General features: G+C 34.8%; 1 protein-coding gene across 2 annotated transcripts in view; it reads right to left on the bottom strand.

The window, feature by feature from the left end:
• Positions 1 to 23,575, bottom strand: part of RECK (reversion inducing cysteine rich protein with kazal motifs) — a 78,557-nt gene that overhangs the window by 43,835 nt on the left and 11,147 nt on the right. The window contains exons 2-7 of one of the 2 annotated variants that reach the window (XM_043975561.1): positions 23,385 to 23,443; positions 20,609 to 20,683; positions 19,361 to 19,397; positions 17,034 to 17,119; positions 13,123 to 13,170; positions 11,846 to 11,887 (exon numbers count right to left, since the gene is read on the bottom strand). In XM_043975561.1, coding sequence (XP_043831496.1) covers positions 11,846 to 11,887; positions 13,123 to 13,170; positions 17,034 to 17,119; positions 19,361 to 19,397; positions 20,609 to 20,683; positions 23,385 to 23,443 — 347 coding nt within the window. The remainder of the gene's footprint in view (positions 1 to 11,845; positions 11,888 to 13,122; positions 13,171 to 17,033; positions 17,120 to 19,360; positions 19,398 to 20,608; positions 20,684 to 23,384; positions 23,444 to 23,575) is intronic. The other variant, XM_043975560.1, reaches the window with a different exon arrangement.

A 23,575-nucleotide genomic window follows, 5' to 3' on the forward strand; every position in this document is an offset into this window, starting at 1 on the left:
TCAAGTCCCTCTAATAGTCCTGTAGTTTGTTAATCTGGATTCTTGATACTTATCCTTAAGATAAGAAATAATAATAGTTGACATGTTTATACAGTTTTCCACACAGTACATCAGTTGATCTTTACCACAAATCTGAGGTAGTTATTACAAGAATTATTATCCTCATTTTAAAGATGAGGAAGCTGAAGAGGAGAAGTTCACACTATTTAGTGCTGGAAAGGACCCTGACAGTCATCTGATGTAGCCCCCTCATTCTAGTAGTTAAGTTGCAGAGCTGGGATTCAAACCCAGGTCAGGTTCTCTAACTACAAACCCACTGCTTTATACCATTGTGACACAATCATGTTCCCTAGAAAGGTATAGCAACGTCTATCAGGGAATGGACCCTGGAGAAAAGTGCAACTGTCAAGCAACTAGTAAATGTCTGAGGTGGGATTTGAACTTGGATATTTCCTTAAAAGTATAGCATTATTTCCACTAATGCATAAGGCCTCTTAAACCATGTGAAGCTAGATTCAGGATTCATACAGTCTAAAAAAGGTTCATCAGAGAATTTAAGGAAGGACATGACTTTTTTCCTTGATGCCAACCTAAAAGACCAGGGATGTTTCCTGTCCATCCCTCCCACTTCCAAACCCAAAATTTCCCTTAATGATTTTTATCATGAAGTTGCTGCATAAATTCATTTAAATTTATTTTGAACCTATTTATATTTTCAAACCATGGCACCTCTTGGACCAAAGAATGTAACAGCTTTGCTTCCACTACATAAAGTGGCACTTCCTCTTATTTGTTCTAAATTTACCTCTTTAATGAATAAAAGGGTACATAATTCTACTCTACTGAACTTGATAATGTCTGACCACTGTTTCCCTCCAGACCCTTCATAATTTAGATTTTGATCATACTCCTATCTTTCCAGATACAAGAATCCTTATCTTAGTTCCCACTTTTACTTTTCACTGCTTGACATTTGACTAGTCTAATCATCTGAAAACATTTACCCATTTTTTTCTCAGTGTTGACCTGATGTCCTTGTTTCTACCATAGCTCCTTCCAACTCTAAAGTCAGATGGGCTCTTTGAAAATAGTTTAATATCAGAATCAGCCTTCTGCCTTACCCATGGGAAGAGCTGGGATAGTGAAGTATTCCAGTCTCCTTCATTTCTATTACTAGGAAAGAGATATATTTCAGTATTTTACCCCCATTCTCACCCAGAACACCATTTTATTTAATGTTGTTGGTCCTATGACTGGTAACAAGAATAAAAATTATTATCCATATAAGGTCTAACTCCTCAAAACTTTTAATATCCATTCCCATAATATACTCATTCTTATTGGCCACCACAACTCTGGCCCAGACAGGATGGAGGAGAACTTCCAGCTAAATAAGGATATGCTTTCCCTCCACGGTCTGCTTCCCAAAAATCCCCAGTAGAAATTGAGGTACTCCTGTGGGCCTGTTGAGGCTAGACTTTTAATATTCAAGAACCCTTTACCTTTATATATTTGGCAACCCCTTCCCCTTTCTAAACTATCGTGACCCAAACATATATCTGTTTTACAGTTAGAATAATCAGTCCTGGGAGAACCTCAAGTCTAGATACAAAGATTTGGGTAGCCTGGAATGACCAAGTGGAATGGGGGCTCTGGCCCTGCTCAATGAACTCCAGTGGCTTCCTATTACCTTTAGGATTAAGCATAAACTCTTCTGTTTGGCATTTAAAGCTTTTCAAAACCTGGCCCCTTCCTACATTTATAGTCTTCGGGAAAACTCCCTTCCACGTTCTATGCACTGGCCTTCTTCATGCTCCTTATATACAATACTTCATTTCAGTCTTCTTGCCTTTGCACTAGCTGTCACATCATATCTGGAATGTTCCCTTTCCTCAACTCTAACTCTCAGTATCCCTGTCTTCCTTCAAGACTCAGCTCAAATCCTACTTTCAATATGTCCTCCCATCACCTAACTGCTAGTGCCTTCTCCTCTGTGGTCACCTTCCATCTAATCCATATGTATCTTGTACATATGTAGGTATTTATATGTTGTCTCCCCCATTAAAATGTGAACTCCCTGAGGTCCAGGTATAATTTTGCTTTTCTTTGTATCCTCCACCATTAGCACAGTGTTTGGAATATATGTGCTGAATACATGACCTATTGGATTAAGTTTGGGTGGAACAGAAGGATCTCATTGCTCTGATCTTAGAATTCCCAATAGTTTCACACTCCCATAGACCAATAATTATCTTCTTATCAATCACTTGTTTCAAAAGCCACATCCAAAGCTTATTAAAGGAGAAAGTATCGTCCCCCTCTGCCCACTGCCTTCCTCATAGCATATACTTATATGGATGGCTACATGCGCAGTAGCTACAGCTGTACCAATCTCCAGCTCAAATTTCACCAGTTGGTGGAACAAACCTGTTCAGTGGTGTGGCTGGGGAGGCCCAAAGCTAAAGCCTGATATTCAAATGTGGAATTCCCCAAAAGATGGGATTTAATTGCTACTAACTGGTCATAAGGTATATGAAGCCTTGGTGGAACAGCATATGAAATCCACCAAACCCATTTCTTTTAGGAATTTCACTCCCTCCCTTGCTTAGTCCCACTGGAGAACCAGCTACAAAGGGAACTCATCTTTATGGGGCCAAGCATGAAGAATTCCCAATCTTAGCTACCCAAAAAGGGACAAAGGACAATCCCCATCTGACTTTGATTCATCTGACTTCATAAAACTAAATTTTCTCTAATTCCCTAAGCAGATAGAATCAAGCAGCTGAGTCCTACATTGGCCCCATTGAACCATTTTCCTACCATTTGTTGTTGTAATGACTCAATGCTGTTTGAACTTCTCCTGCAACTTTCCAAGTTGTTTGGTGGTGAAACCCCACCCACCCCTCCTCCAATCCTCCTGTGCCTGTGGAGAAAGTCATTCCTTGGGGTTAGTAATAGTATAAATCTAAGGTTCTTTTATCATCAGGTTTGGGTTCCTAGTTCTCATCCTAATTCCCATTCCCATCTCTTTGCTCAGATGGAATTAACAAATTTTCCAGTTAGACCTTATTGTTTGAGACTATATTCTCCCACCAACAATTTATTGGTCCTCATTCCCATCAGTATCACCCCTCTGCCTATGCCGTTAAGTTTTTAAGAATCTCTTTTCAAGACACGATACATAAAAAACCAAAAGTACATCCACATCTACCTCTAATTGCTGAATGTGCCAAGACAATTTACTTTCATTTTCCTTATGCTGGTGATTCAGCCTTCCTAAAACTGAGCAAGGGCCAGGGTATATAAGCCTGTGATATATGCCTTTACTTATCCTGTTATCATCCTTAGTCTAATCCTACAGGGTCAATAGAAGACCCCTCATTCTATCAGCAGCCACCTACCTTATCTGGCCTTCCCATATTCCTTTTCCAACTTAAGCCACAAGATCAGCCATAGGGTCAATCTTACTAAATAATGCCATATGTTCTGGGCTGTATCTAGCTCAAGCCAGTCCAGTGATTCAGGCTTGGGATGAGAATGCATGGAACATGTAAAATTCAATAAAAGTAAATGTGTTCAGGATTTTTTTTGTTTTGGTTTGTTTTTTTTTGTATCCTACTCTTTGTGACTCCATTTGGAATTTTCTTGGCAAAGATAATGGAGTAGTTTGTCATTCCCTTCTCCATCTCATTTTACAATGTACTTAATACAATACAAGATTAAAAAGGATACAATCACTGATTTAAAGTGGTTGCTGTTCCCCTCTGTAGGATAGTGCAAAAGCACACTATCCATGGTGGCAATACTGGGGTGAGAAAGATACGGAAATGGGAATTTTGTGAAACTTCAGGGACATCAAATCCCTCTAGACTAGGTTTTTTATGCCTCAAGTGACAAAAAAACCATGTCAATGGTTCACACCCTAGTTCCCTAAACCAACCAAATCCTGAGGATAGACTTCTTATCTCCTGAAAGGAACCAATCTAGCCTAGGTAAAACAGATGCTGCTCTTTACCATAGTATATATGCATCAGTGCCTCAAATGGTGGTAGAAAAACGAAACTGCAGGTTTATGTTGATTTTAAAATGGTTATAATAGTAATAATAACAATTATTATTATTATTATTATTATTTACACAGGCTTGTGATTTCATTAGTACAGGCAACTCCAAGGAGGAAACTCTTACTATTGCAGATCTGTGACTCCTCCATAACTCACAAGCATTAGAGACACTGGGAACAACTTGGCCAGGGTTAAAAGACTGTATTGTCAGAAATGTGACTTGAACCTAGGACTTCTTGTCTTAGAGGCTGGTTATCTACTATCCTATGCTGTCTCTCTTTTAAAAAAATTTACACGGAAACTAAAATAATCCTTTTTTCTGCTCTACTTAATGAAAATCTCCAGCAAAATGTGACAAAAAGCCAGGTTCGTCTATAACCTGTCTGTAATGATAACTCAGTTCCTCTAAATAACCAAGATACTTTTGATCACCTTAGTTGCTTTTTTCTAGGCTAGAGTACTACTCAGCATCCCAGGTATGAATCCACAATGATTTTGTATAAGGGTAGAATGTTTTGTTTTATTTCCAATACCCACCTCAGTAAAACTCAGCATTTGACTGAATGTTTTGATCTCAACAGAACACTGACCTGATAGCTTCAAGAATAAGACTTCAATTATGTTCCACATAGGCAGCAATACAGCATTTGTTCTTGTGCTCCTAGAACCATCTGTTTCCAGAGATATTTTCCTAATACTTATATAAATGCCACAAAATGTTGCCATCTGTAAACCTATAATCCAATTAAATATTTGGGCTCACCTAAAGGAAGCTAACAGAAGGAAAAAAATCTCTTAGTCAATGGAAGTGGAGATACAGGTGACGTTCTTAAGACCTGTTCTGATCATAATAATTCCTTTAAATAATACTCATTTGAAGAGAGACTGGGCTAATAGTAACAACTTGGACTAAGACTATATTGGCATAACTTCCTTACCTCAATATCTATGTGCTGCTGTTTGTTTGGGGTTTTTTTGTTTCTTTCACCAACCAACTCAACTGTTCTCCTTTTCCAACTCTTCTTACTTTTCTCACTTGTCCCAGTTCCTCCTTTGTCTAGTGCCTTTCTCCCCTTGAAATCTCAGCCATTCCAGATCCTCTTCTCCCCGTTTGATCATCCATTTAAATAATGGAAATAGCATACATTTAAAAATGTGTAAAACTTTTTGGTACCTTCAGTAATGTGATGATTAAAGAATGAATGTTAGCTACAGTCCACAGAAGGGAAGAATAATAAGTTCATAAATATTTTATACTTTTATTCTGAAGACTATTTAAAATATTCTGCCTTAACTACGTTGAAGAAAATTGCTTGCATTTCACAGATATAGTTAAATTTCTTGTATAGCTGACATTATGTGTTTTAGACCAAGAACTCAGTTTCTTAGGTTTTTTTTTTTTCTCCTGTGGTAACATCTCCAAACAAGATAATTGGCCTTGAGAATGAAAGTAATTACAAAAACCAGAATTTAAGCTTTTCTCTGGTATGATTAGTAGCTAGTAAAAAGGATATTATAATGGAACTAAAAATACAAAAAGCAAAAGAATCAGACTCCATGGCATGAATATATCCAAAACAACAACTGATTTTACTAAGTCAACTACACCCATCCTAAGTATGATAGTTAATAGTCTGAAAATGAAAACCAAATTTGAATTAAGAACAAATCTCAGAGAGATTTGTTTTCTATGGTTTTGGGCAGTAACTCAGTATTTATACAATTGTAGGAATATGTTTTTGAATTGCCTCTAAGCAAATTTATAGATAACTCTTTTACAAAGTCTTTATGGGAGGTATTTTCACTGACTCTAAATAGATTGACTAATGGACATGTACATAGATTTTCTACATTTAATAGATAACTTTTCTAAAACAAGAACCTGTGTTTAATTTAACTGCCTAAAATACACACACACACACACACACACACAAGTATAGTACAATAAGTGACATACCAAAAAAAAAAGCTGAGAGTAATCTTAAGAAGGACCAAGATTTTTTATCTATGCTAAAGCCAGTACTGCAGGACCTAATTGGTTTCGCTCTTTTTGGAGCTCATCAGCTGCAGGTAACGGCCTAATAATCAAATTGGACATTTTCCATTTGCCATGTTTATATTAGTCTCCTTTTTTGCTTCTCTAACCCCAACTTAAAAAATTAACATAAATTTTGGGCTAATACACTAAGGCTATCTTCTGGAAAATACGTCACAAAAACAATCATACATGTCTAAGTCTGATAAGCAACTTAGTACCAAAGAAGATCTAAGAGTAATCTTGCATACTTAGAAGCAATTAAAAAAAAATTTTTTTTCTTCTCTTGCTGCAGGGATTAAAATTCTGGACAGTGAAAATATTCTAAGCAAATGCATCCACTTAAAATGAACATAATTTTAAACATTACATAACAAAAATCATTTTTTCATTACTTGTTTTGAAACATTTCCTTAAACAAGAAAAGCATGTATAGTAGCTTTTTCCTTTATAATTTACTTGTACTTTTGATGCTTTTTAGAGTTAATAAAAAAATATAACTATGTAAATAATGAAAAGTAAATATAAATAGTAAATATTCTACCTTTTTGGTCTTTTGGGGGGGGCGGGGCAATGAGGGTTAAGTGACTTGCCCAGGGTCACACAGCTAGTAAGTGTCAAGTGTCTGAGGCCACATTTGAACTCAGGTCCTCCTGAATCCAGAGCCAGTGCTTTATCCACTGTACCACCTAGCTACCCCCCTAGTCTACTTTTTTAAAAAAGCAGAATGACTACACCCAGTCAAGGGTAAATTATTTCTCCTATCTCTGAGTTTATTTACTAAATCACTACTGGCCATACTGTGGCCCTGCAGGCCACTAACATGCTGACAGCTCTCAGACATTTTAAACTACTATCTATTGCATATATTTATATTACTATACAAGAGCTCAGTGAAGTCTTTTATTTAAAATCTTATATGTTTGTGATAAAATATTATTTTTCCAATATACCTAATATTGCATGTTTTGAGGTATTCTTTTACCTACCTTATTGAAAGAGCATCAAGTACAGAAGAGGGCTAGAAGTAGAAAGGAAGAAAAAAGAGATTTCTAAAGAGAATGTAAAGAATAGACCAGAGAAAGATTTGGGAAAGAAAGAAGGATTGAGAGAAAAAAAATCCTCTGACAAATCAATATTATACTTTAGAAGTTTAATAGGCATTTGTAATGCTAATATAGATATGATGCTATAGACAGATGAACAAGGTCTGACAATAAAAGTAAAGAGGCTAACCTTGATTCACACTTGAAAATCAATTTCACTATTTTAAGGCTACATATCTTTTAAGGGATTTGTTAAGTTTTATTTCATGAAGCTTTCCATTAACCAAATCAGCTTGATTATACCTACTCTGTTACTGAGGGGAAAAAAATTATTTTCAATTATCAAATTAAAACCCTTACCTTTGTTAATAAGAAGAAATGGGTTTTTTCCCTTTTACCCCTACTGTAGGCATGCATCCCATATCACCATATAAAATGTTAAGATTTTGCTTCAATCTTAAATTCTAACTTCTCTCCTCATTATTTATCCATGGGTGGTAAACAAACAAAAAAACCAGGTATAGTCTTATAAATACTCCCAAAGAACAAACAAAATAGTCCTATAATGAAGCAAAACCAAACCCCCCCCCAAAACAAAACCAAAAAACCCCAAAAAAACCCAAACCCTAATACAGACTGAAGACAGGAATTCCCAATCACAATGAACCATTTGAAAATGCCAAATGGAGATGCCTCCTACTCAAGTGGGCAGAATTTGGCAGCACATAACAGATTACATTTTGGTGAGCTATGAATGAAAACTAAATGGCATCTCAAAAGAAGGTATTAATCTCGAATGCTGTCATATAACCCTCCCTACTAAAATAATTACATGTAAGCAAATATAGTAAAATTTTCAAAATTCAAATTAAAGAGAAATATTGGTTAGAATCAGCAAAACCTGAATCATGGGAAATGTAGGAGAAAGCAGTTGTTACTAACTCTACTCACTAACTTTGTTGATCATCATAGTCTTCATGCCTTGAGTTTTGTTTTTTCTGCATAGTTGTTTTTTTTTTTTTGCTTCCAATAAATCAGTTTCCCCAGCACCTGTCTTTCCATTTTTCTGCAAATGCCTTGTTAGAGGGCCTGCTGGGAGGATTTTATCTTGAAATGATTAAGATCAGGGTATGGGTCTCACCTTGTGGGGAAACTAAACTGTTTTAAAGAAGACAAATAAACAACAATACAATTATATTTGTACTCTTGCATCTAACTTCTAAGAGGAAAAATCCTAGAAGGTTTGGGGTAAGCTTAGTGTTGGGGCAATGTTTTGCTTATTGTGATATCCTTTTATTATAGTAGGACACCTACAGAACACTTCAGAGTACTAGAAGATGATGACTGAAACAAGCAAAACTGAGATTCAAAAAGACAGAATGCTATCTAATTATACTTCCCCCAATTTATAGCCTTAGAGAGATGTCTGGGGTACTGGGAGTTTAAGTGACTTGTCTGGAGTCACACAACATGTGTCAGGAGCGGAGCTGACCCCTGGTTTTACTGACTTAAATGTTAGCTATGCTACTTTCCCCATTGCTCCCAGTGTACCTTAGAAAAGCAAAATAAATAATCTTTCCTTAGCCTTCCCCCTGGCCCAAGTCCTTCATCACACTATTTTTATAGGATATGCCATTATTATTTTCTATTCACCCTTTATCTCACTTTCTTTTAAAAAATCTGTTAATTGACAAGTTCACTGTGTACCCATACTAGTCTCTTTAGAAAATTTTCCCTTTTCCTCAGCTGTATCTTTCCTTATGTCTTTAGAATTTTCATTCTTTAGTGCTTACCATCTTGTTTAGGGTGACTTTTTCTGTGGATTTTTAGGTCACAAGATCCTAACTTTTCCCCTGTTTGAATTCTTTGAAATCTCCTGACACTGTCATTTGTGTGGTACACTGTATCTATTTTGTACTACATTTAGCTTGGTGACTATCTATATGCAGTTTTCCCTTCCCTTTCCTTTTCAGTTTAAAGTTTTTTGCTTATCTAGGAAAATATGTTTTTACCAGCTCTGGCAAGCTATAATTTATTTAAATTTCCAACAAGAGGTCTTGGTGAAATTACTGCATCCATTTGCCTATAAATGATGTATTTAAGTGATTTAAATAGTTGTTTTTCTTAAACAAGTTAAACATATGCTGTATGTCACTTATATTTCTCTATTAATTCAATTTATAAATTCTTTTTTCCATAGATCATGCAAAAATAAACTTCAACACAGCCTCTATATGAAAACTCCATTCTTTTCTGAATGTATATCAGCAATATTTCAAATGGTAAAAAGGGATATATAATGTGTGGCATCTCAGGTCACACATTTGAAATGATAATGAGAGAATTCCTGTATTACCCAATCTTCACATAATATGTCCTTAATAAATGTTTTCTGGCTTCAAATAAATTGTTGAACTTGCTACTCAATACAAAAATTCTTCCTACGACACCCCTAACACGTGTGTTATATTCTCTACTTGAACAAATGATTCCCATGATGGGGTAGCTCACTATCTCACTAGGCAATCCATTCCATTTTGGGATGGCTCTAAATTTTATTATAAAGTTCTTTCTAATATTTAGATTTTGGCTCAATATCTATATTCTTAGCTAACTTTTCTTCCCATACCCAGGCAAACCCCTAATCGCTGTTCTTGGTTTTTTTATCTCTACATTTTCTTCCCTAGTGAAATCTTCCATTCTCAAATATGACTCCTTTAAACTGATAACTCTAAAGCTGAGCCCTGATCCCCAGAGCCCCATATTACCAAATGCCTTCTCCCCCCAATAACCTCACACACAATGTTTAAATATAAATGCATCATCTACAAGCTTGGTGGTATAGATTTGTGGATGTCTATCAATCAATCATGCTCAAGCTAAGAATCACTTTCTATTCCTTGCATCCCTTCTACTCCTATATTTAGTCTGTTACTGTGTCCTATTTATTTTCTCTTCAAATTCTCAAATTCATTCCTTTACCTTCATTTCCTTTGTCACAATACCTCCAAGATTCCTAGCTGGTTTCTGTGCTACAGTCCATGCCCTTCCCAAACATCTTTTGTAGGGTGTTCTGCCAGACTAATCTTTCTAAAACAATGGATTTGTTTGTGTTACTCTTCAGTAAGAATGAATATACAATGATTACCACTTCTTACTGAATAAACTACTTATATTGTCATTCTTGAAACTATCTCAATCCCCACTTCTTTCACTGAATTTTCAACGATAATCCTAGCCAACAATGATTTATTCCTCCCAATATATTTCAGATGTAGAATATTTCCTGGTCATTGAAATATACACTTAGTACATTATTGTACTTAGTATATTACTTTATTATATGCTCTCATATTGTCTTCTAGTTATTTTCACTGTGTTTCTTATACTCTGCACAGTACTTGGCTATTTTGAATGAAAGAGAGGAAGAAAAAGTTTATAGCTTAAAAAAATACCAAAAATCCAATATTATACATTTTAAATAAAGGCCCTTAAGAAATACGAGTACATTGCTTCAATCATGGGAAGTGTTACAGAAAATAATCTTGCTATTTATATCAAAAGGATGGATATGTAAAATACAAAAATCTTATTTTAGTAAAAGTTTTCACTCCTCTAAAATTCTTGCTCAAATTACTTACAAGTAGATAAATGAACAGACTTTAGCCATTCTCTTTCACTAATCTTTACATATTAATGGTAGTCAAAATAGCTAAGTCCAAGGGAGACAAAGCTGGAAAAAGCTGGGCCTAGATAATTAAAAATCTGAATAATTAGTCCTTACTTAGTTGAGAATTAACTCATACTTTGCTATAGCTCTTTTTAATTTGGTTGCTTTAATTTGCACCAAGCCTTCTGTACTGTTTTTGTATTTTTAAGGCATAAAAGAAACCTACACAAACCCTTTATAACCTTTTATCAGTTACTTTTGGGGGGGGCGGGGCAATGGGGGTTAAGTGACTTGCCCAGGGTCACACAGCTAGTAATTGTCAAGTGTCTGAGGCCGGATTTGAACTCTGGTACTCCAGAATCCAGGGCCAGTGCTTATCCACTGCGCCACCTAGCTGCCCCTATCAGTTACTTTTAAACATCATCCAACAAAATAACAGTTTATTAACAATTAACAATGCAACCTAATATAGCTGTTCCATTTATCTGGACCTCTCTGGCATTAGTTATTTCAGAACTTTCCAGCCCTTATACCAAATGAGAATACAAGCCCTTTGAAAAATTATAATATCCTAGAGAATTTCACAATGGGATATAGTTTGCATATGTGAATGACCTCTACATGGCTCTTTCATCTAAAAGGGGAAGGGTCCTAAGAAGGATAGTTTCCCAAATTTTTATGTCCAACTGTGTCTGCTCTCAATAAATATAGTTACACTGGCTATTTGGTATATGCCATGTTATCTCTAAATTATTCTGTATTTGGTTTAGGTCTTATTTGTTGTTTCTTCATCTTATCTCCCTTTGCAGATCTTTCAGTATTCAATTGCTCCCTTCCTTAGCATCTCTAAAATATATATGATTAGTAGAATGGAGACTGAGTGAATCTGAAAAACCCCTAAGGTAAAATTTCATAGTAAAGAGAAGAATCCTTCCAGAACTTAGTAAACTCCAGACAAAAATAAGGGAATAAAAACTGGGAAAACGCTACCCTCGGGACTTCTATCATAGGTTGCTTTAATCTCTCTTACCTTTCCTCTCCCGTCCTCCATCAACACATATTGGCAGACTTCCTAGGGCAATGTAGAAATCCAGAAATGGGAAGGAAACAGACTAACATAATAGAGGAAAAGATACAGAAGATGGACAGTGTAATACATAATTTGGAGAGAAGATAGAATTATTCAAATTAGCCAAGAGAAATTAAATAGTAGTCATTTCAAAAGTAAAGAGCATAAGAAAAAGAGAAGGACCTTTCATTTCTTTTTAATAAAGGTACTCTTTCAATAAGAAGAACAGAAATAAATTATAGTTCATTTGAAAACTGTCTTCAGAAGAATAGATAAAAGATTATAAAACTTGGCCAAAGGCACAAAAGGACAAGAAATGAACAAAACTCTTCAGTTTAAATGTTTTATATGTTAATGTTGGAAGGAAGAAATCTTGATCATAACCCAGAAACAGAATGAGAAAAAAAGAATAGTTTTAACTTGATAATTTTTTCTTTACCCAAGAAAAAAGAATCTAATAGGTTTCCCAATTTTATATAGCCAAAAGAAATTATGAAGGTATTTGTCCTTATGTGTAAATGATTAAATAACCTTATCCCATGAAGGGCAATACTCAAAGGATAACAATGGAACATTCCTCTTTTAAATTTGAAAGCTGTAGGCAGCTAAAAGAAAAGCTCAACTAAACATATCTTGTCAGGTTCAATCTTATGCAGAGGCAGTGAATAGACTATAATGATGGGTATCATTTGAAGGGGCCCAAAAGGCCTAACTATGAACTGGTGACACATAATCGAAATTCCATCACTGGAAGATATATTCCCCTTGCACTAAGTACTGTTCTCTCTTTGTTCTTTTAAAATACAAATTCTCCTAAGATAGGTACTATATTAAGTTATTCACACTAATTAGCCCCACAGAAATGGGTACAGATCAGGCAGGGGAATGGAGTAAAAAAAAGGGAGATGTGTGGGGAACCTTGGATGATTTTGCCTATTTAAAAATTCTGATTAGAACTGGGTCATTTTTAAACAAAGAATAAAAAGTTACTGAGGAAAATCTTCAGTTAAAATTAAATAATGTGTATATTACATTTATATATTCCTTATAAAATTTATGCTTAGTTTCAAAAATAAATCTCAAATAATGTAAATGGAAATTTTTTGTGGAAACTAAAGTAAAATTTCTAAAATAAAGAGTTCAGCATAACTAGTTCATTTTGAGATAAAAAAATAATACTTCTCTTGATTCTAATAGTATTTGAATATTATTTTTAAACTTTAAAGCAAAACACATACCTCATATTCTTTTCTGCAGACTTTGGAAATATCATTCTTAGAAGAAGCCTAAAAGTCGAGAGATTTTCCATTAATTGTGAGAAATACTAATTAGCACAAAATAAAGTAGAGGCACCTTAAGGTCAAAAAGCTCATGGATCCTCACATACACAGTTATGCTATTAATATTCATTAATTAAGAAATATATAACAAAAGTTAAAACAAATTCAGTAATGCTTTTAAAAGAATTTGCATTTTATTAGTCATAACAGCATCTACATAATCAGTGATCATGTGTCCAAGACATATTACTAATTCAGTATATATTTATAGCACTTATTAAACTGAATTATGCTTTTTGATGGAGCTAAATTTTGATAGAGCTAAAGATAAAAATGACAATACTTGGTATCTACTTAGTTTTACAGACCCCTTGCAATAACTCCTAAATTTCTTAGGGGTCCACAGACCAATTAGAAATTCAGTAATTAAAAACTGAAAAGCACAAAGCCAAGGGTATAGACCCACACCAAGTCACAAAAGACCCTCACCCCAGAGGATCAACATTAACATTTTTGAAGATAGTGTCGGGGCGGAGCCAAGATGGCGGAGGAAAGGCAGTAAGCTCCCGAACTCATGACACGATTGCTCCAAAAAACATCCAAATAAAGCCACAGGAAAATGCCCGGAGCAGCAAAACCCACAGAAGAATGTGCTGAAATCATCTTCTTACCAATAATGGCTTGGAAGGTCAGAAGGAGGGAGCTGTTGTGCTGATACAGGAGTTGAGCCCAACCCTACAGTCGACCTGACACAGATCCAGTCCCAGGAAGGCCTCACCAGAAAAGCAGACCCTCAGAGCCTCTGAATCAGCTGAAGCACCAGTGTCGTCTGGAACTAAGCTCACAGTCTGGTGAGTGGGCTGAGCCCCTGGGCAGGGGAGAGACTACAGGGGTCTATGCTGGTGCTAAGGCAGAACTTGGATTTTATACCCCTACTGAGAACCAGGAGGTAGCCTCGAATGGAAGTGGCCCAGGTGGGGGAGGGGCACAGGCTCTTCGGAGCTAACAACCACAACACACAAAGCTGGTTGATTGGCAAGTTGGTCTGGGGTCATCTAGGACCAGGAAACAGGCCTGGCGAGGGAAGAACCTGATTCTCCTTATATCATACCACCTGGAACTTCTTAAGCTTGGTATACTGCAGCCTGGAAACAGTGCCCCACTTTAAGGAGCTAAGTCAAGCAAAAGAAAGGCAAGATGAGCCGATAGAGAAAGGTGAGGACCATAGAAAGTTTCCTCAGTAACAAGGAAGACCAAGGGGCACCCTCAGAGGAAGATGTCAACATCAGGACCCCTACATCTATCTAAAGCTTCCAAGAAGATAGTGTCTTTTGACCCAGTGAAAACACATCTAACTGAACTAGCATCTGGCACAGAAACAAGAAGCGATATAGCCAAGGAGAAAAAAAATCTTTATACAAGGTATCAAAATTTGTAGGAAATTGACACAAATCTACAAGATCAATAGCCATGTCCTAGTACATATATAGTCAAAGAATAAACAGTTCTGAAAAAAATGTAAAGTATCACCAATCATCTTTAATAGAACTCAAATCATTACTCATCAGAGAAACAGAACTTAAAACAACTCTGAGATATCACCTTATACCCTACAAATCAAAAAAATTATAAAAGCTGGAAAAACTCAATGTTGGTGGGGATTCAGGAAAGCAGAAACATTTATTCAGTGTGAGCAAAGCTTTGGATTCATCCAATTATTTTGGTTAAAAATTTAGAATTATGAAAAAAAGTATTTAATATGTTTGTATTCCTAGATTAAGCATCATACAGTTGGCTTCATGTCCCAAACAGGTTACTAGTAACGAACAACACCATCTATATGAATATTCACAGAAATACTATTTTAATAGCCAAAAAATTTAGATGAATATTGTATCTAATAACTGAGGAATGGCTGAAAAAATTATGATTTTGATAGAGTGTTACTGTCATAAAGAATATGAAGAATTCAAAGAAATGTAGGAAAACAAGCCCAGTTACAAAATGAAGACAATTTTAAAAAGCAACAAACATACATAATGAAGTGTAAGTCTGAATGTATTGTTAAATTGTACTCCTTTGTGTGCTGTTATGATAGTCACAGAATTAAAAGTGTAAAGTACTAGAAATGAGTTTAGGGTTTTGTATGTGTAGATGATAAGACTGGTATTAATTACCATTCTTTTTTTTTTTTTTGGCGGGGCAATGGGGGTTAAGTGACTTGCCCAGGGTCACACAGCTAGTAAGTGTCAAGTGTCTGAGGCTGGATTTGAACTCAGGAACTCCTGAATCCAGGGCCAGTGCTTTATCCACTGTGCCACCTAGCTGCCCCATTAATTACCATTCTTAAGAAGAAAGAATAGTATTAATGAAATAAGGAAAACTGTAAGCCTTCTTACAAAGCAAATAATTTGATATGATAGAATATATCAGATTTACTGATAGAAGCCTTACTGTAAATGGGATGAATTCTACTCAAATTAGTAAAAAGTTTTTTGGAATAGATCACAACAAACAATCCAATAATAAATTGTTCACAAGAAATATACCTAATTTAGAAAAATACACAACTTGGGAAAATAAACTAATGTTTTCCAAGTTTCGGCTAACTCCAGAAAATACAGAGTTAGAATTTCAGACAAATGTAAATTCAAATGAGAAAACATTACAAGAAATAGATGAATTATACCATGCTTAAAATATTCTTGACCATTAGAGAATATCAATAAAACCATCTATGTAACAAATGGCATATCAACTAAACTTTCAAAAGAAAAATTGAGTTTCAAAGACAATTATCGGTTTTAAGTAGGAAATTTTGACATTCCACTAAAGAAATATAATATTTTTAAAAGGTAAACAGGAAAGAAATTTAACTTGAAATGGAGTGCTAGAAAAAAAAAAACTTCATTTGATTTTTATAAAGAGAACTGAATGGGGAAAGCAGGAAAGTTTTTCAAATATACATGGAGCATTCACAAAAACTTTCTAGGATTCAAAGAAACTATAAATTCAGAAAGGAAGAGATTTTAAACATTATGTTAACAGAGTATAATACCATAAAAAAGCAATCAATAAAAGAAAATGTAGCAAAATAAAGCAGATCTAACAAAGCAAAAAATCACTTGCTGAATGTTGAATTAAAGAATATATTACATTAAAATAATTACAATACAAATGCAACACACCAAACTTACATGGTACAGTCAAAGTAGTATTAGGAAGAATGTTTATATTAATAAAATAATTAATGAGTTGTCAGAAAAAAACAATCAAATTAATAGTTAAATTGGGCAAACTAATATACTAAAAGCAAACATAAAAATGTGAAATTGTTAGTCCGGAGTAAGAGAAAGTATCAAAATTGAAAATAAAAGAATTAATAAACAAAACAATAGAAGAGGAAACCAAAAGCAAGGAAGGGAGAATGAAAACAAAGAAAATACTAATTATCACTGCACTGATCTTTGCAGTGACTAAATTTTTAATCACTTATATAGTCACATATAAATAATCAGGTTCAAATTAAATAGAATAATAATTGGTTGAATGAGGTAGGCATGTATATACATAAAGATTACCTATGTAACCCTAAAAGACTACTAAGAGAAGCACAGGATAGAGAGAAGGTTTAGGACCCTTGATGCTATATGAGCAGGAGGAATTCCTGCCACACAACTGAAAATTCAATGAGACACAAAGCAAAATGTTCTATGTGAGCAGTAAGAATCAGGTAGTTCTTTCTGTATCACATCCCAGGAACTATGATATGGGCAGGGGACCAAAGGCCTTCACAGCTAACAGCTAAAATTAACTCTCTATTATGCTTTCTCCCATCAATAAGAATTAAGATTTTAAAGACACGTTACCTGTTTGCATGCCTGTCGACATTCCAAAACAATAGCCAGTTCACAACAGCCTAAGCCAACCCAGCCATCAGACTTCTTAAAAACACCTTTAAGATAAAATACACATATATTTTTCAGTCATTCATGTAACTACATCATCAATTCTTGTAACTTCAAATGTAACTGGCACTAGACATGGTATATAATATTCCTTAAATATCAGCCACTGAAATATGAACTTGAAAAAATTCTGAAAATCTTGCCTAGCCCCATCTCTCAATTCTTAGAGTTGATGGAACTGCTACTAGAATATTAAGAATAAAATAATTATTCTTTCTCTAATTCCTCTACAATTCTCCTTCAGTGCTGAGATTTTGATCATCTCTCACTTTGGATGAGTATGCCCCTTAGGTGAAAGGAGAAGAGGAAAAGATAAAACTCAAATCACTCAGTTTTTCAAACTCCTATCTCCTACTTTGAACCCCTACTCCAACACTCACTAAATCAGTAGTGCACTTTTCTTCATCTAATCTAATAGTACTTTGTACTCCTTTTATGTACTTAACACAGTCTAAGATTTTTTTAAAAGATTCCTTTAATTATCACAGATCATAGAATAGTAGAGTCAAAATGAACGTTAGAGACCACCAATGAAAAGCTATTAGGATAGAATTAGAGAAAGAAAAAAACGGTAATGATTTAGAGAAATTACTGTACAGCTGTTGAAAATTACTCCTCCATATCAACATTTAAGAAATGCCATAACATATATAACCTATTACTTGCTGTCCAGGGGAAGACAGGAGGGACGGAAGGGAGGGAAAAAAAAAAATTGAAACTAGAAATCTTATAAAAAACAAATGCTGAAAACTATCTCTACATGTAACTGGAAAATAATAAAATACTAAAAAAGAAATGCCATAACTGCATTTCTGGATAAAACATATATATATATATATATATATATATATATATATCTAGGCTAAATTAAAATGATTCCTTATATAAGGAAAAAGTTCAGGAAGTCTCAAATGAGTAGATCATTTAGAAGTCCATCTGAAAGTGTGTCAATTACTACTAATATAACTAATTATTCTTTGTTTTTAAATAATCAAACACTATCATAATCATAAGTATTTCTGTTATTTTTTTGGGGGGGTGAGGCAATTGAGGTTAAGTGACTTGCCCAGGGTCACACAGCTAGTAAGTGTCAAGTGTCTGAGGTTGGATTTGAACTCAGGTCCTCCTGAATACAGGGCCGATGCTCTATCCACTGCGCCACCTACCTGCCCCCTGTTATTTTTAAAAGTGTAACAAATGGTAGAAAGAAAAAAAGTGATCAAATAAAATAACCCAACTTTTATAAAAGATTACATGATCACATATTTAAAGTTGAAAAGGACATTAGAGTCATTATCAAGTCCAACCCCCACCTTCCACTTTAATGATAAGGAAATTGAGGCCCAGAGAGGTTAAGTGACTTGCCCAGATTAAAAAAGTTAAGTAGGATCCAAACTGAGGCAGGATTCAAACTCAGTTATTCCTGACTCCAAATCTAGTGCTCTATTTATTATACCATGATGCCTCTACAGAATAGAAGCAGAGAATTTTTAAACTATAAATCTTAGAAAGCATCTAGTCTAAACCTTTCATTTTTGCAGATGAGGAAAATGAGGCTTAATAGGGTGTTCCAAGACATATAGGTAATTGGCTACAGAACTAGGACTAACACCTGTATCTCCTGAATATCGTGTTGTACTCACTAAGAATTTTTTTTGTTTAAATTTGCTCCATCTTATTTTGAACTTGACATATTCATATATGCCTTGAGAAGACATAAAGAGGACACCAAGAAGGTGTAAATCCATTATTAACCCTACTTGAGTGGCAGCACATCCCTAGAAATTCTTTGTGTGCAAATGTACATTATACATTTTTTGAAATCATATTGTACAGGACACAAGACAATTTAGATAATAAGCTCAAGTGCCTTGAAGATATCACTCTGTAGGAGGTACTTGATAAATGGCTAACTCACTGATCAGAACTATGTATTTGTTTGTTTTTGTTGTTGTTGTTGTTTTTCAGGGCAATGAGGGTTAAGTGACTTGCCCAGGGTAACACAGCTAGTAAGTGTCAAGTGTCTTTGGCCAGATTTGAACTCAGGCCCTCCTGAATCCAGGGCCAGTGCTTTATCCACTATGCCACCTAGCTGCCCCCAGAACTATGTATTTAATCAATTGTGCACCCTTTACTTCCAAAAGATCCTATAGCCATTCAGTAAAAATTATAATAGTTATTATATGAATACAAAGTTAAAAAATAAAAGTGCTCAAGTTTATCTTTACCTGGTAAAGAAGAGTTCATACAATTCCAAACGTCAACCTAAAAGCATGTCATATACAAAAAAGATTAGTGGCTTTTTGAATACCACACAATTTGGAAAAAATATCCAACAGATGCTGCCAATTTAATTATGTTCATGTCAAAACATTCACTGTTCCAGAACTATATTCATTCCAGATTGAAACAATGGTTATTCTGATCATACAGCTATGTATAAAGACCAAGAGTTAATAGAAACATTCTTAAAACCCAGTGCCAGTCAGACCAACTGTCAGAACTAGACTAGAAAAAAAAAATTGGTCTACTTTGTCTATTGCAAAATGAAGCAACAGAGATATTAACTTTTTGAAAATCACAAAAGCACAAAAATTAAAAGGAATATGTCAACTGTTTGCTACCAATTTAGCATTTTTATAATGTATAGTTTCATGTCTGAAGAGGGTCTCCTAAGTAGGTAATGGGATTTGTTGACCTGTCTCTGTACTGATCCAAACCCTTAAAATAATGAAATATGCCACCTCAAGTTTCAAGACCCAGGCTGAGAAAAGACAAATAAACTATCTCCCCATGACGTGGAAAAACAAGAGAAAGTGAGACTGAGAGGTTATATGTCATCTTCTACCCATTAAATTTTGCCACATATTTACTCAGAAGTAAAAAGTTAAACTTAAGTCCCTAGTTCTGACATCTGAGAGATGGGGATAAGTTTAGAATGATTTCACTGATGTGCCAACCCCCTCCTCTGATCTAGATGAGCAACCTTCCTGTAAACTCTTGAAGAGTTGCCTGAGGGACTAACAAGTTATGTAATTTGCCCATAGTTACAACTCGAGTATGTGTCTGAAGCAGGACTTGAACCTGGTCTCTGTGACTCCAGGCCAGCCCTACATCCACCACTGAGCTGCCTCTCTAGGACTGTTCAAGTTTTCATAAAATTCTTCAAAATACAATGGGATATAACAGAAAATTATTAAATACCATTAGAATTTCACATTATTAAAAATTCTATCATACTTGTAATTACAATTTTCAGAATGAAATAGGGGACTATGAAACAATCTCTTACCTAGTAATTTATGTAGAAACTTTTCACCTAACAAAGTTAAAATCTAACATTTTGCTTTTAACACAAACCTCAAGCATATTAAGAAGATGATTTAGCATAAAGGTGCTTCACTTGATACTTAAATTTGTTTTAAAAAAAATACAGATGCATACACACATTATAGTTAAAGTTTTAAAAGACTTACCATTGATTCTGGGCAATAGCTTGGTGCTCTCTGTAAAAGGTGTCTTAGACGGGATTCACTTTTTGATGATAAAATCTATTTGAGAAAAAAGTATCAATAGCACTTAAAAAACAATGAATAAAAATGCATAAACTTTCTGAGTTATCAATCATCTACAATTTTTTCTTTTTTTTCTTTTTTTTTTGCAGGCCAATGAGGGTTAAGTGACTTGCCCAGAGTCACACAGCTAGTAAGTATCAAGTGTCTGAAGCCACATTTGAACTCAGGTCCTCCTGAATCCAGGGCAGTGCTTTATCCACTGCGCCACCTAGCTGTCCCACAATTTTTTCTTAAGTTCAAGTGCTATGCTGAAAATCTTTATCCACCTTTCAAATATAGCTGCTAAAATTAATATTTAAACACTGTGCAATCATTAGTTAGAAAATAATCAAGAAACATAATCATGTTACAGTTTGAGACACTGTTTTTAATGACCATAAGGGAGAAAAGCTAAGGATGATAATGAAAAGACAAAACAACAGAATCCTATATAGTTCCATTAAACTGCTTTCAAACAAAAGAACATTCTAAAACAGAAGAAAAAAATTTGTCTCCAAATTAATAGGAAATTATCTTAGGCTAATCCAAATAGCAATTAACTCTTCTTTCAAAGGAAGCTTCAAGAATGAGAGTAAAAAAATCTCAACCCAAACAACAACGAAAGGTCACCTGTCAATATAGAAAGGATGTTTCAGATTTATAGAAATTGGTTTGCTTTCAATGAAAATGGATCTGTGCTATGATCTCATGGATATGAGATTTCTTCAAATAATGGACATCATGTGTTCATGTCACCCAATCTGTGCAATTCTTCTCTAACTCCTCCTGTTAAGTTTGCTACAGACAGTCCAACCAAAATACTTGCTTTTCTTTTGCTACTGAGAGCTTATCAATGGAGTATGTGGGTGGTCTTTTGGCTATCCCTCACTTCCTCTCCATGTGATGACTGGCTTTTTAAAGTAATAGTCCCCTTGAAAACATTCTCTAATTGTACTTTTCTAAGTAGGCAGGTAAATTTGTAGTCTAATCTTAAAGCCTTGAATTTCTCATATTTCTTAAAGCAGCTTGATAGGCCGCTTATAGGTTTGTAGTTCATGAGGGCATGATTTTATCTTCTTGCAAGTTACCATCACTGAAGCTTTTCCTTTGTTACTGACTCCCCTTGTCTATGGTCTCATGGTTCCCTGAAGTGGACATTAATTTAAACTAACATTAATCTGGGTTCAAAATACTTTGGAAGGTGATCTTTGCCTAATTAAAAGATAATAATCCTCAAACAATCCTCAGGCCATTAAGTCAAGTAACTGTCATAAAATATCATTGATTTGACAAATAGCAACTGCAAATTAAGTTTTCCTCTGTTATCAAAAACAGAAGCTCTTTGAAGTGTGTACTGTAAGTTCAAGATAAGCAGGAACTGCCTTGGTAAGTGGAAAGTGTTGAGTATTTTAAGTATGAGAATTTTTTAAAAATTAGTTTTTATTAATATCTTTTTTATCACCTGCATTTTACAGTGTATCACTTTTCCTCTCCCCATCCAAAGAGCCATCCCTTATAAAAAGGAATAAGAGTGGAAAATACCAGTTCACCAGAAATATTGAAAAAAATCTGACTTATTGTATGCAGTTTTCCACACCCACAATTACTCCTCTTCTGCAAAGAAGCTGGGGACAGGTGTGCCTTTTCATATCTTTTCTTTGGAGCCATTTTTGATCATACTTTGCAACAATTTATTTCTATTGTTTTATTATTTTGTTTATATAATTTAATTTTCATTGTTGTAGTCAATGTGGCATTGTTTCCTGGTTCTGTTTTCATCACTTCATGTAAGTCCTTCCATGGTTCTCTGTATTCGGCAAACTATTTCTTACAGCACAGTGTACATTGTGTATGACATTTTATTTAATCCTTCCCTAGTTGATGGGCATTTACTTTATTTCCAGTTCTTTGCTACTACCTAAGTGCATTTGCTTTTTGTATGATTAGGAAAAAATGTATTTGATCTGGCACAGCAAAATATTGCTTAAAAGGCTTTCCAACAACGTGTCTTAAGTGCATGTATCAAAATTATAAAAAAAAAATCCTAGAAATAGTAAAATAATCAACTTGTGCTTTTTAAACACATACTGTATGCTTGGCAGTGTGAAATGATAAAGGTACAAAATTTAAATAGTCCCTTCCCAGGCTACTGTGGAGGCTGAGGCTAACAGATCTTTTATGTGTGGGAGTTCTGAGCTACAGTACATTATGTTGATCAAGTGACCACACTAAATTCAGCATCAATATGATGAACCCCTGAGAGTGGGGACCACCAGGTTGCCTAAGGTAGGATGAATTAGCATAGGTTGGAAATAAAGTAAGTCAAAGTTCCCATACTAATTACTAGTGGGATCAGACCCAGGAGTAGGCATTGTACTTTCAGTCTGGGCAAAACAAAGTTTAAAAAAATACAAGGTTTTTAAAAAATAAACTAAATAGTTAAGAACTTAGTTTGATACTTCAGGAAGCCATCACTTCATCTTGCCCTAACACAGAATACAACCTTGCAGCTACCTCCTCCATGAGTTTCTAAGCTCTTTATTCTCACCTCACTGCCTCACCGCGCCCCCCCCCCCAATTTCTATCTCCTTATATTTAGCTAAGCTGGTTCTGAGAAAATACACATGCAGTCCATCACTAGGCCAGTATTCAAAGCCTTATATAACTAAATGCCTCTACAAGTATTGTACAAGCTTACCTGTTCACAAACATCACGGCACATTAGATTATCCTTTGCATGATAACAACATAAGGCACCTAGGGAGAAAAAATAAGGAATTCCAAACTGTTGAGTATACCCACACGTATGTATAATAAATACCCCACTTTGAAGTGGAACACAAAAAGTAACATTTTTTTTAAATGACAATGTTCTCATTTCTAGAAAAA

This window comes from Dromiciops gliroides, chromosome 1 (assembly GCF_019393635.1).
Source record: "Dromiciops gliroides isolate mDroGli1 chromosome 1, mDroGli1.pri, whole genome shotgun sequence".
Classification (NCBI taxonomy): Eukaryota; Metazoa; Chordata; class Mammalia; order Microbiotheria; family Microbiotheriidae; genus Dromiciops; species Dromiciops gliroides.